This window comes from Salvia hispanica, chromosome 3 (genome assembly GCF_023119035.1).
Source record: "Salvia hispanica cultivar TCC Black 2014 chromosome 3, UniMelb_Shisp_WGS_1.0, whole genome shotgun sequence".
NCBI lineage: Eukaryota > Viridiplantae > Streptophyta > Magnoliopsida > Lamiales > Lamiaceae > Salvia > Salvia hispanica.
In genome coordinates, this window is record NC_062967.1 from 4,954,058 (window position 1) to 4,972,397 (window position 18,340).

At 39.2% G+C, this 18,340-nt stretch overlaps 2 protein-coding genes across 2 annotated transcripts; both read right to left on the minus strand.

The window, feature by feature from the left end:
• Positions 1 to 66: 66 nt before the first annotated feature.
• Positions 67 to 9,816, minus strand: LOC125214157 (E3 ubiquitin-protein ligase KEG). The gene is made up of 16 exons (XM_048115059.1): positions 8,838 to 9,816; positions 8,082 to 8,444; positions 7,753 to 7,980; positions 7,418 to 7,543; positions 6,995 to 7,331; positions 6,633 to 6,790; positions 5,810 to 5,967; positions 5,558 to 5,679; positions 5,290 to 5,424; positions 4,324 to 4,448; positions 4,126 to 4,230; positions 3,760 to 4,008; positions 2,610 to 2,943; positions 2,324 to 2,512; positions 1,930 to 2,235; positions 67 to 1,629 (listed from the first exon to the last, which is right to left on the minus strand). Exons 1-16 carry the CDS (start codon positions 9,593 to 9,595, stop codon positions 418 to 420), a joined length of 4,905 nt encoding a protein of 1,634 aa, XP_047971016.1. The 5' UTR covers positions 9,596 to 9,816; the 3' UTR covers positions 67 to 417.
• Positions 9,817 to 10,831: 1,015 nt separating this feature from the next.
• Positions 10,832 to 18,101, minus strand: LOC125213294 (sphingoid long-chain bases kinase 1-like). Its single transcript, XM_048113754.1, has 9 exons — positions 17,918 to 18,101; positions 16,347 to 16,886; positions 15,904 to 16,260; positions 14,543 to 14,636; positions 14,417 to 14,454; positions 13,710 to 13,856; positions 13,133 to 13,232; positions 11,836 to 12,767; positions 10,832 to 11,371 (listed from the first exon to the last, which is right to left on the minus strand). Exons 2-9 carry the CDS (start codon positions 16,764 to 16,766, stop codon positions 11,222 to 11,224), a joined length of 2,238 nt encoding a protein of 745 aa, XP_047969711.1. The 5' UTR covers positions 16,767 to 16,886; positions 17,918 to 18,101; the 3' UTR covers positions 10,832 to 11,221.
• Positions 18,102 to 18,340: the final 239 nt, after the last annotated feature.

Below are 18,340 nucleotides of genomic sequence, written 5' to 3' on the forward strand. Positions count from 1 at the left end.
GTTCGACCGTGCAGACACAGTTCCGGTTCCAGGCCAAATTGTTAGTCTTGATTAAAATCTGGTCACTTAAAAAAATCTGAAATCACTGGAACTCATACGAGGAAACTGTTCTGTTATTCGAATATACAAACGAATAAACCACAACCATACCTTTATTTGTATGTAGTCTACAGCTCAAATAGCTTCACATAAATTTTCAACTCAATAATATTAAGGTCAGCAAGCTGAGCTAGGGTTGAGCACACCATCAACCCAATCCCTTTCTTCTATAAGTTTATCGTCGGCTATATAATCAATATGGCGTCTCCTCCGCCGCGAAGCAACTCCAATTTGATAGCTATGCAGAGCGCTGTTACCTCAATGGGGTCGAGACGCCTCAGATTTCAGTATGGGTAGAAAATGTTAGGCACACAGCGTTCAACTCTCGTCAAGCACAATATCAGCAGGATCACCGATCCACGGCCTCCCTTCACGCCACCTAAACTTGATCCGCAGCTTCCCATTCGCATCGACTCCTACTACCTCACCTTTGCTTGCGTGAGTCTCCATGCCCCATCCCCACCGGGGCGTCACCAGCCCGTCTTTGATCTTTACCTTATCCCCGACTCTGAATGGTCTTAATCTTTCCAACTCGTGAGTTTTACAGAGCCATAGCCTGTCCATAAAGCAGAACGCCACCCAAATGTTTTCATCTTCTATACGGTGCACAACTCCTATGCTTGAATGGGTTGCATCTCCCCAATGATGAGTAGGAATGACATTTGGCTTGACCCTTACCCAGTCTCGAATATGAAGTTCTCTTTCCTCAATAGTTTCCACTTCCGAAGGATCCAGCACCCATGATTTAGAGCCAGTAGGTGTGTATATTCTGAGTTTTCCATCTGCATCTATAGCTGATATAGTCCCTATACTTGCATGGCTGTGTCCCGACCAACCAAACCTCGGTTGCTTGACCGAGTTCTTAACCTTAACTCGCTGCCCCACCACTAGTTTGTCGACTTTAGTAAGATTGGTTGTATTGCCAACCCATAACTCTTGCTCTCCACAGAATGCAACCAAAACATTTCCACTCCATTCATTGTTGTCACACTGAATCCCTTGTACCACACCAACACTACCGGGGGCAACAGATTTCCAACTAGGAGCAGTATCTCCCAATCTAACCCACTCCCCTACCTCATACATTTTCTCGACTTCTATATCTGCAGGATCCCCCTTCCATAAACCCGGTACACCGTAGAACGCTACTCTCACCTCACCATCACCATTTACACTAACAATAACACCCCGAGAATCAGCATGAGCACCTCTCCAACCCCATCTTGGCTCAACAAGACCAGATCTGAATTTTATATGTTGTCCAACTTTAAATGCTGGGACCTTTTCAACATCAGAATAATGAGTACTCGACCTTCCCTTGCGGAAACAGCAAGCTAGCTCTAGATAACCAGTATCCTGTACACTGTGCACAATTGCCAAACCTTCCTTACCTATGGTGTTCCAATCATAACTAGGTCTGGTACCCAGGCTTGGCTTTGAACGCACCCAGTCACCAACTTCAATACCTGGAAGTCTTTCTGCATCACCAGGGGAAACTTTCCACAAACTTTGTCTCCCAGTAACTTTCACCTGAAATAGATAATTGGGAAGATACTTCAGTGGCATAACTCATGACACAGCCAAGACAGAAATGTTCGGAGATCAGTGAAATCACTATTAGAGGAAATAGAGCCAATGGATTCAGTCTTTCCAATACCACAAGGTTTTATTCGTGTATATTTTTTTTTTCCTTTACTGAATCCAGGAGGCTGTGTAGGAAAAAGATAGGGCACAGTCCTCCAAGAAGAAACTCTTTATTCAATCAGCAACCAACTTATTCCACATGAGAGTTGGACACAATAAAATAGAAAAGAACAGAATGAAGCTTACATTCAGGGCACCATCCATGTCAATCCTCACTACTTTTCCAATAGTAGCAGGTGTTTCATTTGACCATCCAAGACGAGGCTGAGTAACAGAAGAAATCACATGAATATCTTGACCCAATTCGAAAGGAGGTACCTTCTCCACATCTGTAACCGAACAGCGGAAAATCTTGCTTCGGAAGCAAAATGCAACTCCCATTTCACCATCCTCCTCCAAACTGTGGATAATACCTATACTGTTCCTTGTAACGTCTTCCCATCCATATATCGGTGAGGGAACAGAAGCTTTTACTCTAACCCAGTCTCCTACCTGCGTAAGTTGAAAATTAGACAGTGAATAGAATTAGACGTTTACATCAGTCAGATAGATCATAGACCAATAACTAAGACAGGTTTACCTTAAAATCTTCCACCTTTTCCATGTCAGAAGGATCAGCTTGCCATGGAATAGGCCGATCGGGGATTTCAATTATCAGAAGACCATCATTTTCTATCTCACTAATTCTTCCAACACTATGATGTGTCTCACCACCCCATGCATATCTAGGTTCAGCAACAGACCGCTTTACACAAACTCGATCACCAATCTGGTTAAAATAAGACATTACTGTAACTAAAACCAAAGGAGATGAACTCGGGAAACAAGGAAACTAAATTCATATATTACAACTGAAATGCCCTTACCCTAAATGGTTCCACATGCTCAACTTCTTCAGGTTCACAATGCCAGGGAGCAGGAAGATAGCTTAGTTCCAATAACAGACTATTATCGGGTCTAACACAATAAACTACACCTATGCTTCCTGGAGTCACGGCTCCAAGTCCATGTTTAGCTGTAGTCAGTGTTGGGCGTATACGAACCCAGTCTCCAACCATGAATTCTTCAACTCTTTCCATTTCTGCAGGATCTGCTTTCCATCCTCTAGATGCTCCAGGGAATCCAACACGCAAGACTCCATCATCATCAACACACAAAACTGTTCCTATGCTATCTCGTGACTGACCCCGCCAACCAAATCTGCATTAACAGAAAGAGAGTTGATGCGAGTTCGGTGGACACACAGGAAATTAATAAGAAATATGGCCTATATTTTAACTTTATTAGTGAAAATTAAGGACAACCAAAAGTGGTCTGATATTTCCCAGCAGGTGGTAGCAAAATTGGACTTTTCATGCCATGTTTTAATGGATGAAGGGAGAGCAAAATGGAAATTCTAGAGACAGGCCAAAGGCAGGTCATATTGTCGAATTAAGAACAAAATTTAGTTCAAAGATGCTCATATTCCAGAAAGTCTCTGCAAATTTAGAAGCATGGACTAGACGGAACTAATGCACGTGAATAGATGGAGGACAATCTGTCTAGTTTGGTTCGACCTTAACAAATTTTCAAAACCCAAGCATACTACAAATAAACATTATATTTGTGACTAAGAATTATGTCTTATCTGAGAGTTCAAAAAATTACTACATTACTAGAAGGGATTGATTGAATAAGCAACAGTCAGAGTTATGCATTATCTAGTCTAATATATAAACTGGGTTAACTGATACTAATGCATCAAGAGATGAGATGGAAGAGAGAGAAAAAATAAATAACAATCAAAAAAGATAGAGCTATCTACTTCAGAAAAAAAAACTAAAAGTTTTGCAAGAGAACCAGGAATGTGCGACGCATCAAGTTGACAATAAAGATGACACAAATATCTGAAGCAGTATTCAATAATTGATGAGCATAGCTTAAGAATGAAGAAAAATATACTGGAAGTAATTTCAAAAGTTGGTAAGTATACCTAAAACTCTAAAAAGGTTTATGTCCATGTCAGAGAGGTCATACCTTGGCTCTATGACATCAGATTTAAGTTTGACATGCTGCCCTCTGTCAAGTGGAATTACTTTTATGACTTCATTTGTTAGTACTTTGTTTGCTAGTACTTGAGCTTCTCCAGAACAAAATATTACAATGAGGGTTTCACTATCCAGGACACTTTGGACAAAGCCTACGCTCCTGTGTGATGCACCTTGCCAGCCATAAGTTGGTTCCGTTATGCTTCGTCTGTATTTTACCCAGTCACAAATTTGATATCTGCAAAAACGTTTTACAGCATCAAACTACTCATACAGAAAATATGTACCAAGAACGTCAAATACACTATAAGATAAACACTAGAACCACAAAGTAATGATATTGTTGTCTACGCACACTGTAGGAGACATATGGACCCCTCTCTCCGCCAGTGCCTCCATCAAATCTTCAGAAATCCATTCTCTAGGAAGAGCCTCCAAGAAGTCCCGTAATGTCTTACCACTGCAAATCATTTGACATTTATTTATTATACTACGCCATACATTACATGAACAACTTTACATAGAAAAGTAATTCAGAGATATCAGAACTGGCCTGTGATTCCGAACATCAACTGCAGCATCAGGATATCTAAGCATAACAATGATCCATTCCAGATTTTCACGTATCATCTTTGCCGTATCAGCAGCAATATGAAATGCATTGTCACCATCATCATCCTGAAGATAACGCGTGTAGGACTATTATCTTAGTTATATTCTCAGTGATGATCGATGGAAATTTTAAAAGGTAGCAGGACAAGCAATAGAATAATTTAAACTGTACACAATTATCAACAAGTCCAATATCTTGAAAACTTAAAAGTATGCTCAACCATCTCCTTAAAGTGGCAGACACTTAGACACATCAAGTTAGGATCTGTAGGTAAAATTAGCTCAGTTCAAGCCAGAAAACACTTAAAAATAACTACATAAAGCTTGTCAAACAAATTTTGACGGGTTTTCTTGAACATGCCATTGGATCTATATACTCGAAGTGACAGAACTTTTTTTCCACAATCACTTATCTTCTGACTCTTCTTTTGAGTTATTAGTATGATATCCTAATTTGGAACAGCTTTTTCATTGATGGAAAAAGAAGACACATTCAGTATGATCAATTGAAAATTCAAAAAAGTACAAGGGTTGGCGGGGTCAACTCAACTAGAGATTCGGTTTAATTCATGGGTACCAAAGACCCATTCATTATGTTGGTAAACATTCCACTCAACTCGAGATTAAGTTTCATTTTTTGTGTTTTATTTTTGTGTGCTGAATTATAATTTCGCCATTCTAATCTTGTTCCTAAAAGCAAAAACATAATTCCATCCACTCATTTTTAGAATCCTGGCTCCGCCCCTGTCCTCAAACATGTTGAATTGATCTAAAAATTTCAAAAGCACTGTGTCTTTTACCACAATTAAGCAAAGATCACTTGAATTATGTTATCCTTTCTTAATATGATTTCCCCGGACTAGAACTTATGCCAAGTACTCAGACCAAAGACCCAAAGTTATCAAACCTGCATGTTGCAGTTTGCCCCAGCTGATAGAAGCAATCCAACACAAGACTTTGCACCTCTGGCCAGTGCTACATGGAGAGGGATGGTATTCTGCTCATTCCTTATATTCACATCCACGCCAGCTTCCAATATGATCTGCACCGGTTAAATTCTCAATAAAGTATTTACACCTAGTAACATCTTGTCCAATTTTCTTTTATCATTTAAAGCTCTAGCATTGATCCAAAAGGAATAGAATTTGGTGTAATTAAGTGATTGCTTGGCCTACCCTTACTAACTCAACATCATTAGCCATAGCAGCAGTGTGCAGCGCGGTTTGGGCATGCTGGGTATCTTGAGCTGTTGGATCTGCTCCGGCAGCCAGCAGTATCTTCACCAGCTCTCTACCCTCTACAGGATTACAGAAAACTGAAAATGTAAATGCCAGAAACAGAACTTGCAGGCATTAAGGGGGAAATTGTTCTGAAACCTATTAGAAGCATAGATTAAAAAGGCTTGAAATCAATTGCCCAACTTATACCAGGTTCGTGATCTTTCTTGGAGGCAGCTGCCATGCACAAAGCTGTTCCTACAGGGCTCTGGATATCTATTGCTTCTTCAATCTCATCCACAGATGCAAGCTCTACCCATCTTTTGACAACAGCTACATTCCAGGTCATTACAGACAAATGCAGAGGCCTGTCAAATAAGATGCCCTTATAGCATGCACCAGCATATGGGAACTTTACCACAAACAATAAAAGACACAGATGCTTTGAGTCTTATGAACCTCATATTAATTTATATCACAAACAATCAAAGATAATTACACCATTGAACCAGAGATTCAATCCAAACTAATAAAAGTGACTACCAAACTAGATACATAACTTTCAAAGGCATTCCACAACGGATGCTATTGCAGCCTTACTTGTACCAACACAGGAACAAATTAATGAAGAATAGCCTGCTGAACTATATTGCCTCTGTCATATAGTGCATTTTCAAAGTTTATCTATTGCTCCACAGCCCACTTAATAGTATAGAGATGCCACAGCATGCAAACACGTTTCCACATTAAATTTTATGTATGTAATTATAAGCATTCAATCTCAATTTTTTTTTCAATTCTTTGAAAATCTAAGACAAATGCATTACCCAAAGTTACTGAGGTAAAAATATACTGTATATCATGTTTTCCTACACTAAAGTCATAATAAAGTCAAATGGAAAGTGGACTCTACTTATCATGTTGACTTTCAAAGGAAAAACGTTTCTCGTAACTTGCTTTTCTCTACCCTAGTACTCCATATGACTAGCCAAAAAATCCCATCTATGCTACTTGAAAATGAATTCACACTTACGTCAGATGTTTAGAATTCAAGATTCTCATAGATCTACATCCTCCATTTTCCAATATAACAATAGCACAGTCAGTGTATTTCTTCGCAACAGCTCTGTGAAGTACAGATTCACCTTCATCATCAACAGCATTTGGATCAGCGCCCGCTAATAATAACTCCTGTTGGCAAACGAGGGTAAGAAATAATAAATATCAGAACAAACAAAGCAACAGTTAGTAAGATTAAGAAACAAAAACATGTCGCATGAAATTTTGGAAAAATCTGGGTTATGTTTTATGTAGTTAAATTATCCTGCTTTGCATTTCTACGTCTTCTCCAAATTTAGTCCACGAAAATAGGTTAAAAGGGTCAGAGAGACATACTCGCATGCAATCTGGTTGGCCATGGTAGGCACAGACAAGAGCAACTGATGGACCAAGGCCTTCCCTCAACCGGGACCTCACATTTGCATTGCGTTTAATGAGTGCTCGAACACATTCAGGTGACCCAGCTGCCAGAGCAAAAACAAGAGGTGGGTCACCGTCTTTGTCAAGGACGTCAACATTAGCCTCGTCGTACTGCAAAATAGCTTCAACCAGTTCAACACTGCCCCGCCTACAAGCCAGGTGAAGAGCAGTTTGGCCATCCGCATTTTGTGCTTCTAGAAGTGAATGTAGAATATTACGATCATGTGCAGCAGCAGTCTTTGCAAGCAACTCTCTGCATGGGATGGGTAGTGAAATATGTATCTTAAAGAAGACACTATATCTGCTATTACAATCACGAATAACGGAAATATGCCTCACCTCACGCCAGTGAAATTTCCTTCAGAGACAAGTCGATGTAGAAGGTTGGGATTTGCTAGCTGAACCTCCACCTCAGCTGATGTGGAGGGAGGAATCCCATTTATTACAGGTGTAATAGGCAAGTCACTGGTCATAACATGAGTAAATTTTAACGTCAAACTAATCAAACATGAAATGAAGTACCAACTACAGGGTTATCTATAAATAAATACCAAAAGATACTGAGGGACAAGATACTATGAGGAAATCTGTAGCAAACATTTTATACTTTTTTCTACTTATTTGCACACAAATATCATGCAATATGACCTCCATGATTTGATCTAGTTTCTTACTTGTCTGGGCTTGCTGGTGGACTCCTAGGGATCCCTTGCAAATGACGAAGAAATATTGCCAACATTGAATGAAAAGTTGGCCTTTTTGCAGCCTTGAACTGCAGGCAGTCACCAACCATCTTCCACAATTCCCTCGGTATTCCAACACCAACTACACTATATTGAGGAGGCTGTCGTTTGGCTTTGACAACAGATTGATAGATTTCTTCAGCACTTAGACCAGCCCACCTGTATAGAAGAAACCTACTTGTTTTTCCCATTCATTCTCAAAATTTTAAAAAACAAAAATAACAGGGTATCCATGGAATATATTAAACAATTCAACATACGGAATGGTACCCGTGCACATTTCTACCAATGTGCAACCGAAGCTCCATGCATCAGATTCAGGAGATATGCCAATGGCGTCATCCCAGAAAAGATGCAGCGACTTCTTCACAGGTTCCCATGCTTCAGGGGCAGTATAGTTTGGGCTCAACATTGTGCAATCCATGCATGAATGAATTTTTGAGGGCTCACATTCTTTTCCGGATTTTCTGCAATCAGGCTTTTTTAAGATGGCTGGGAGCCCGTAATCAGAGACCAAGGCATGACCATTCTCATCCAGGAGCAGGTTGGATGGTTTAATATTCATACAAACAACACCTGCAGCATGAAGTTCAGCAACTCCCCGGGCGATATCTGCTCCATATCTATGCAAAAAAAGAGTTATAGGTAAATAAAAAGCTATGATAATTCTCAATTACATGGCTTGAAAGTTTAAAAAAATAGTCTTTAAGCTCCCTGTGGTACTGTGCAGCATAATCACTTGCAAATACAATTGATGAGAAATTGTCTGTTTGACTTAAGCAGAAAACTTAATGCTATAAAACAGCAGACATTTTTACCTATTGCATCAAAATTTAAAATTGACGAGATAGCAACTGCGGAAATGCAATATTCGAGCTTTCAAACCTTGATACCTTATCCAGGCTTAAAATAAATGACCAATAGCTAAACCTACAACCTAATTACTTACACCACGTTCAGTATTACATGACCAAATTTCCTATGCTGCTGCATTCACTAAAAAAACAATGGCAAACCTGAGTATTTGCTCGAGCGTGAGACGCCCTTCATTCCGCTGCATTGCCGTCTGCACAGACCCATGACACCTATCCATCACTAAACAAAGGCTACTCTCCATCTTCATAGCTCCATGGAAAGTGCAAACATTCCTACACCACATCGATTTCCTCCTCAACTCCTCAAGCTGCCCCTGCATCCACACCACATCCGTATCCTCCCCACTAACCACCTTCTTCACCGCCACCTTATGCTTACATCCCCTCCCCGACACAATCGCCGCCCACATCTCAACCCCCGCCCTCCTGCTAATCCCTTCCCCAATCTTCTTAACCAATTTCACCTCTTTATGCACCCCCAAATCAATCCTCCCCCCTCTAGAACCCTCCCCAACCCTCCTACCCCCATTGCTATAAACACAACCACCACCGCCGCCGCCGCTACTACTATTTACAACACTACTATTCCCACACAAATTGTTGCTAATAAAAGCCCTATTAACACTACCCTCGTCATCCTCATCGTCCTCATCATCCTCGTCGTCCTCGCCGCCCTGGATCAAGGAGAGGACGGCGTAATTCTTCTTTAGGGCGGAGACAGAGTTCCCGACGGTGGAGACGCTGCGGCAGCGGGGGCAGGAGAGGGACGAATCTGGCGAGGCGGAGAACATCTTGGAGAGGCACTCGCGGCAGAAGCCATGGCCGCATTGGAGGAGGAGAGGGCACCGGTCCTCCTCGTTGTACTTGTTCTGGCAAACTGAGCAACACGGCACCCTCATCAATTAATGATTTTTTAATTAATATATAAATTTTTTCCCCCTAGTCAATGCTGATTTTTCTACTCGCCGGTAGAATCGCGGCAGCAAGCAGCTAAATTGAGTTGAAGATTCGGCGAGTATCGCTGGTTTTTAGAGAGAGAAGCGCAGATCCATGAAAAAGGAAGAGTTTTAGAGAGAGAAAGGTAGGAAATTGGGAAGGTGAGCTCCAGTGTGAAAACTTGATAGTTGGGTTTTGCCGTCGTTTTTTCCACTCTCTCTCTCCCTGTGTGAAACATATTTTTACTGAGGTGAGAATTTTTTTTATTTTCAGTATAAATTTATAAGAATGTTTAGTTAGGTGGGTGTGGTGGAAATAATTTGATATAATATGATTAAGTTGTTTGAACTGTGTAGTTTTGCGTTTAGACTAATTAATTAGCAAAGGATAACATATTCAACAATTTGGTTGTTGACAATTGACATATTTAAAAATAAAATCCTCTTGTGAATTTGTTTGTTGTTGTGTACTTCACTAAATGCATGTAGATTATGACACATTATCATGCATTAATTCTTTATTAGTCAATGCAAATAAGATTACTACAACACATTTGGAACAATTCTTGGTAAGTAAATCTACATACATCACTTCAATAATACGATAACAAATACATTTTCCGTCCCGCCAAAGTTAGGTATTTCTTTTCAGTATGAGGTGGCGTTTTAGTATTTTTATATGAACTGATAATAGAATGGGTAAGTTTTAGTGCATATAAAAGTCGGAATATTGATTGCTTTTTGTTTTTATTGATTGTAAAAAATAATTTATTTTGTGGAGCATTTTATTTAATATTTAAATTTAATTTATAATTTTTTTTTAATTTACTATATTTCTACTTTCAACTAATTAATTGGAGATTTGGATTTCTTTAGGAATTGGAAACAGAGAAATAGCAAGAAGAGATGTACAATGGTTTCAGTCGGCAAACCATGTCGGAAAATCAACGAGGAAGGTCAGCAACATCCACAGAGGAAGCTGAAGGCAGGCCGAAGAGGAAATCGAAGAAGAAGTGCAAGAGTCATGAGTCAGAGGGGAGAGGGAAGAGAGAGTTAAATAAAATTTTAGAGTAATAAGGTGTGCAATTGGTAAATGTTAATAAGGTATTAAAAATCTCAATTTTTGCCAAAATAGAAAATAACTCAAATTCCGTGGGACAACCGAAAAATGAATACGACTAGGAGCAGTAAATTTGGGAGTTCATCAAAAAAAGGAAATATCAATATAATATAATACAAACATCACAGTTCCTCAGCACATCTATACAGCATAAGGATTTCATGGGGAAAAGGAAGAGAAAATTACAAACAAGATCAACTCTGGAATGTGAGGCAATTCGATGAAAAATACATGAGATTGAAGGATTTAGGCCTACATTCCTATTAGCTAGGCGTGTATAAGCACGTCCCCAGGCAACTGGGCAAGGGTACATACGACCCGATACAGTGATAGTTAGTTTAGAAAGAATGAAGCATCGACTAAAATCTACAGGGACCTCAAACTCTGTCAAATGAAAAACCAAACATGCACCAACGAAAACCAAGTCTCTCAAGTATCGCCTTCACCTCTTCAAGACGACGGATTGCTGATCAAAGGCTAGAAGACGACGGATTGCCAATGAGGCTGCACTGTTCGGGAAGTAGTGAACAGATTACCTGCCCGTTTACTGGGAACAGCTCACCATCAATGCCACATCCATTGTGTGTGTGCTTCCCGGGTTTAATTTTAACAGACTTCACCTGCATATAGCAGAATCCATCCAGGTCAATTCAATACAAGCAAATTAGCACCTGTTGCACTCTAAATTTCACTATCCAGCTAGCTTGAGCTGATGTGTGTTCAAGAATAAGGTATCAAAACCAATGATATGCCTACAAACAACCTTGATACCACTATTTTTTAAAACAACGAAAACTCTTGAGTTTCCTGAAACTGTGACTTGGGCTGTTGTGAACAGAGGAGTAAGTACATGCAATTTATATTCAGACCAATAAGAAGTCACCATATCTCAACTTTCTTAGTATTATTAAATAGTGAGCCTTTTTAGAACCCTCCTAACATCTTTCAACAGATGCAGGAGAGACCTCTACTTCTTTATCTTTCTTGTTTTTATAATGTAAAGTCTTTTTTTTTTGCAGTTTTTATTCATTGCATCTATCATGTTGGGATATGTGTTTGTGCAGGTAAGGAGAAGCTTCTTTACCTTAATATATTCGACGTATGGCAAGGAAAGGTGACTACCCGTCTGCAGAGACAAAAGGAATCTCAACAGCTTGAATCGCCCACTACCACGAACCAGTAAAAGGTCCAAGCTATTGTCATCATGCTCTGCCTTGGGCGCCACGACCTGCGAACTCAGACTCTGGACGGTTTTACAAGAATGGTTGCATACAAGGACACCAAGAAATTGACCTTTCGCAACCACCCAATTCTCTTCTGGTCGAGGGGTGATTTCCTTTTCCTCAACAGCTTCATTGCCCTCAGGCGGCCCTGGCAATTCAATAGGATGTTCGTCCCAGGTAGGCTCAGAATCCCATCGAGGCTCAGCATCCCATATCGGCCCAGGGTCCGACAATGTCGAAGAGATATCTTCTTTATCATAAGTAGTTGCATTGCCCCAGGAGCATCTGGTGGAATCATTTATGGTGATTGTGCCAGTCCAGCCTTTGTCCGTCCTCGACTTGGATCTCGTCCTGGGCCAGTTTGGAGTGACCGAATGTGGCGGCTGAGGGTGGATAACTTCTGGCTCAGCTGTCACGTTGCTTCTACCAACTGAGAGTCGTTTCGACTTTGAATCAATGGCTCGCACATAGTCTGATGGCTCAATGCTACTGCAGGTCGTATCAAAATCATTTCCAGACATTCGGCTTGGGGTCATTATTGAATCTATACTTGATAAGCTGGAGGCCCGAGGAAGACCTTCCTTGCCTGATTTACGCATGATATCAGTGTAGAGCTCTGACATTTCCAAGGTTTCATGACCATCAGAAGCTTTTCCATCTCCGGAGCCAGTCCGTACTGGAAGATATTCCACTTCATAATTGTACTTGGGCAAGCAGAAAATTTTGAGAAAACCAGCAACAAAATAGCGCAAAGGGCCGAACCGCTTCTGGAATTTCTCCGAGAGCTCCAATACTACAGCAAATACAGAGAAGATGGGACTCAAAAATAAGGCTGATACAGGGATAAAGAAAACTAAATGCGTTTTAGCTTCATCCGAAAGTCAGTCTGACAGAACAAATATTTTATGAGCCATTCAAAAATAGAAAAAACAAAAGCAAAACTACGTAAGAGAAACAGTCAGACTCAACTGATGTAAAGTAGGTTATAGAGCATCAAACACTCAATTGTAATCATAGGCAAGCTTCAAAGAGTGGATAAAACTGTTGTCTAATGCTTCATATAAAGATCCAAACAGAAAAGGAGGGGATAAAATCATTCATGTTGGAGAAATTGGGGAAATTCTTTGAATGAGGATGAATACATAAACTGCTAATTACCATCACTAATGAAACCAAAGTATGTAACAGTCATCCCAAAGTGGATAGCTCCAGTATGGATCCACTCCGCCGCAAAAACATCAGTGGCTGTAAGACCTCCCTGAAATCCACCAGAAAGAAACTCCAACATATAAACCTGGCTGACTACAGAATAATACAAAGATATAGATATGAACTCAGCATTTAAACTCATTCAACGTGTTGCATATATAAATAGCGATTAGGATCTTGTTAAGAATCAATGGAAGAATCATTTCCAGTCATTCAAATTTGGATGACTAAAAAAGAAAGGATTTCAGGGAAGGATATTTCTATGTGATAGACATTATTTTTCACACTGATGCAACATATTGTACTTCATGAGTGGAGTCGACCACTGAGTTGACCCTTTGATTTAAATGTAGCGTTTAATTTCTCCCGTGTCTAGAACCTCACATCAACAGAAAGTTAATAGTTACATATACATGAAACAACATTTCTATTGCAATTGAAATAATGAAAATGAATACTATCCCTACTTCAGAAAAAAAAAAAGCAAAATAATGTAAGAACGTCCAAATTTTTATAAAAATACTACCTTAACAATTGTAATTGCTGCAGATATCGGATCTCTGACCCCAAGAACCGTCCAGACTAAAGAATTATCAGAACCTGCAGGTATGATGCCAATTGGGATTGAAATTGCTTCTTTCTGGTTCTCCCTGCTAAGTAATCCGTTCAAAACCTGCACGATTGAGATCTCAATATTAAAGATACTAAGAAACAACATACTCCTACAAAACAAAAATATATCACCCAAACTTCAGAACATGTATGAAGGACAATTAAACAGTAACCGCATAGGACCACATGACCTAAGATCACATAAACCATACAAGTGAACCAATGGTCAAACGCAAAGCTATGAATTTGTAAAAGTAAAAGAAAAATGTAACAGCACACATTCATAAGTGCTGAAAAAACAACAGAAATGCATGAAAGCCACTTGTTTAGCAACCAAAAACATGTGACGGAATTATGGCTGTTCCCTATCACCAGACATGTCTAGAAAATTGCATGTTCCAACTTGTGTGTCAACTTCAAAGTTCTTCCTGGGACTGTTTTTTTGTATTTACATCAAGGAAACAAGCATTTGTTTCATCAGTGCACCAATGAAATCAACCCAAAATCCAACAACATCCAATTACAAACATGTTGAAGAAATGATACAGCATGATCGCTTCATAAGGTATCTATCATTGTCCGAGGAATACGAATGGACGAGAAGATAGTGACTATGTAAACCTCATTTATGATTCCGTCTCCTCCTACACATATAATACCTACAAGGAGTAAAAGTCAAGGAGACAATAGTCAGGAGCAGTATAATTGCAGTACTTAATTATTATAGAATATAAAAGCAAGATGTACCATCAGGACATGTACTGAAATCAACACTCGCTGCGAGCTTTCTAGCATGACCTGCAGATGTTGTTTTGACAACCTCTAACTCAAATCCCGCAAGCTGCAATTTAACCCATCAGAAGAAAAGGACAGTTACAGATCATATGACAACAACAAAGATATGGCAGCTAGCCAATTACCTAAGAGCATAGTATACTAATGAAGAACAAAACCAATTTAGTCTGGCCAGTCATCTGGGAGACGTAGGGAGTTTAACAATTATTGCATACAAATCCAGAATGTTACCAGCAGTCGACCATATATAACATTTTTAACTGTAAAACTCATCTCCAAACAGCTTTTTTTAAAACAGTGTTTCCTGGAACCTTCACTCCAGCTGGCTTAAATTACCAGAGGTATGAAACTGGACACACTAAATTTTCTCCATAAAAAAGGGCAGCCAGAGCCAATTTTATAAACTTCTTCAAAATTGAATAAGAGATAACTTCCTTATGTTCTTCTAATGTGAATCAATTAAACTTCCAAATATGTTACCTACTTATTTCTTTTCCATGAAGAACCTATCATCATATTGAAGAAAACTTCGCAACATTAGCAGGAAGCAGATCTTCATGTATGGATCATGAAAAGAAGGAAAGTTAAGAAACTAAACAAGAGGGTAGGGGAGAAAAAAAGTTCCACGAGTTGAGTTTATATTATTTAGGTGTATGAGCCTTGAATTTGAGTGTTGTTTGAAAAATGTGTCCATCGTATACTGTTGTACAACTACTCAGTGACCTGCAGCTAGGTGCACCGTTAACAATTATGTCTATGAGTCTACAACCTAAAGCTAGGGTGTAGTTGAGCAGAGCCAAACCGAATACCCCAAAGATTTGTTTGGTTTCTTTATAATCAAGTTGAACTCCACACCTAATTTACAATGTATTCAAGCCTCACGAGCTTATTTGAGCCTAACCAAGCTTAAACAAGCTTTAAATATATAATCACATATACATATATATTATTAATTGAAGTATTATACATTCAATATCAAGCATATTACATATTCTAAAGGATATTTCTTCTGATAATATGTTCACTTACATCTACCATAGGTGCATGTATATAAATTATTTGTCTCAAGTACCCAATAGGTATATCTATAGTTTACGATATTCATGTGCCAACAAGCCAAATATTCCCAAGCCAGTGATTCGTTTATTTGTTTGATCAAGTCTAACTAGACGATCTCAAGCAAGCTTTCATTGAATTAAGACCTGAATTGCTCACAAGTAACTTGGCTCATTTCGTACCATACCAAAAGCTATGTTTGTTGTACAACATAACAAAATAAAATATGAAGCGGAAAGCACCATAAATAAACTTACTTTAAATATAGGTTCTACCAATCCATTGAAAACTTTGCTTGAACGGCCACGACCAGAACGAGGGTTTAAAATGACGAGCATTCTCGGTGGACTTTTACATCTTATATATGACTCAGGAGGAAACTCATTGAAAATTGAATCTGAACTCTGCTTCTTAGAAGCCATAGGGTGAGGCAGACAATTCACATAGCACTTCTGATCTGCAAATACATTGACCCACTGGATTGCATCCTCAGGGGTGGAAGCAAAAAAACGAAAGTCCTTCCGACTTCTCCCACTTTTCTTTAAAAGGCATGAACCCTTTTTAAATGGATATGCATGCACAGTAAAATGTCTGAGCCCAACACAGTAGGACAACTGCCAAATGTAAAAAGAAATCAGGACCAAGATATTACATTTAAATTAAATCAGGAAAGAATTAGAAAAGGACACAAAGGAATTACCGAAATCACATCATCCAGATGCAACATCTTAGAACCCCAAATCAATGCATTGCTTGTCAGTTTAGCATCAACTGCATCCGAGTTGGAATTCTCTGAAGTTTGTACCACGGAATCCTTACTGGATTTCGTCTTGTCCAAGGCAAGTTTTCCAGTGAAAACTTCATATCCAAGCAAATCAGATTGCTCATCTCCAACATCAATCCTGTGTTCTGTCCTCTTAGCCCCATTTGTATCATCATTGTTGACACTGATTTCACCACATTTCGTGGCCTTCCCTCTACTACCACGTTTTTCTGGAAAGACAACAGGCGATGTTTGTTGTGCCGTTGAAACTTGAGAACAAATACCGAGACGACGAAGTGACTGCTGAGTTGTGAGTCGCAAAGAACTATGCTTGGACAGACTCCCACTCTTCTGCATATTGACTCTCAAGCACAAAGCGATGGACAATAAAAGAAAAAGTCATCTACTCACACACAAGCTCCATGGTACAAATACCATAAAATCCAGGGTCCAATTAAGGATTGACTGTAACTCAGCCTGCATCAGTAGAAAATTTTAATTATCGACCAAATAAAATGAAAATTTTTAAAAATCCCATCTAACTTCAATCATTCCAAATTGCAAAATTGTTGGTGACAGTGACTAAACAATTCTTGATCATTTTAGCATTGCTAAATGCCTAGTTATTAGTACAATCGAAGGAAGACTAGGTCACAACAAGGTAATACAGGCAAAAGAACAGCCAAAGAATAAAATCAGTTGCTCAAATGCAGTAAGACAACTCGAGCTCATCTTGTACTTCTAATTACATGAATAGATACAAGTAACAACATATATAACATAGCTACATGTATATATGTCCAAAAGATCAGACAAACATGTCCCCAGGTGCACCAAAATTGCCGCTCAGCTACACAATTTAATCAACTTCGTAGAGCAGTTGCAAATTTTGGGTTCACCATAATATCCGTCCAGCTACTCCACTGCATCAACACTATAACCTCATAGAGCAATTGAAAATTCTGGGTGAACCAAATCCCAGTCCAGCTACACGATTCAATCAACACTACAGCCTCGTAGAGAAATCGCAAATTCTGACTTTTTCAAACATTTTGAGAAATCAAAAGAAAATACACTGAACCCTGTTGACTACATACAGCAAGGAGAAACCAGCGTAGGACCTGATTCCACTACAGCAAAAAAAAAAAAGCGTTTTCTTCCTAGCTGATTACAAATTTGGCCATTCCTATTTCCACTCCCCAAAGGAAAAAATCTCAACTGGATCACACCAAAACAGAAGCTAGTCAACCATTTAGAAAACCCCAAATGCAATTCACATTGAACTTCTAAGCATAACTAGAAGATGAACTAGGCCCTCAATTGAAATTTTAAAATGAATCAACTCAATCCACATCCAGGACAATCCGATCAAGCCCCGCAACAAAAACCCAGAAACAATATAACTCGTAATTGCAAGAAAACGCCCAAAAATCGAGCTTTAAGCGCAACAACTCATTCAAACAGATGAATTCCAGTTGAAACTTCCTACGTTGGGAAAAAAGACTTGCCTTTTTATTTAAGAGATAATCCACAGATTTCCCCCGGCGGCGGGCGGCGGCGGAGATCGGTGGTGGGTGGGAGTGGTTTGGATGAAGAATAAGAAATGGAGAAACGAGCAAAACCCAGAGACTGATTTTGTTGTCTTTGTATTTTACAATATTTTCTCTCTCTCTCTCTCTTTCTCTCAATTATTTTCGTTTACTCTTTTTTCTTTTTCTCCTTTGGATATTTGCTGCAAGCTTAGTTAATATCTTTGGCTGTATTTCAGAACTTTTATTTTATTCCATATATTGAAATTTGACACAATAATCTGGTTTTTAGATCCCAATCCAGATTAATAGGAAAATCGGATGTAGCTAAATCAGTATACACTTGGATAAGTCTAATCTCATTAGGAAATTCAATTGTTCTCTTTATTTTGGGATGATATT

Coding starts and splice junctions, on each gene's coding strand:
- LOC125214157 (XM_048115059.1), bottom strand. CDS start 9,595: ATGAGGGTGCCGTGTTGCTCAGTTTGCCAGAACAAGTACAACGAGGAG. Junction 7,332..7,417: donor GGAAATTTCACTGGCGTGAG/GTGAGGCATATT, acceptor CATCCCATGCAG/AGAGTTGCTTGCAAAGACTG. Junction 2,236..2,323: donor AAAAGGTGGAAGATTTTAAG/GTAAACCTGTCT, acceptor CAACTTACGCAG/GTAGGAGACTGGGTTAGAGT.
- LOC125213294 (XM_048113754.1), bottom strand. CDS start 16,766: ATGCAGAAGAGTGGGAGTCTGTCCAAGCATAGTTCTTTGCGACTCACA. Junction 14,637..15,903: donor TGGTAGAACCTATATTTAAA/GTAAGTTTATTT, acceptor GTTAAATTGCAG/CTTGCGGGATTTGAGTTAGA. Junction 13,857..14,416: donor GAGACGGAATCATAAATGAG/GTTTACATAGTC, acceptor TCAATCGTGCAG/GTTTTGAACGGATTACTTAG.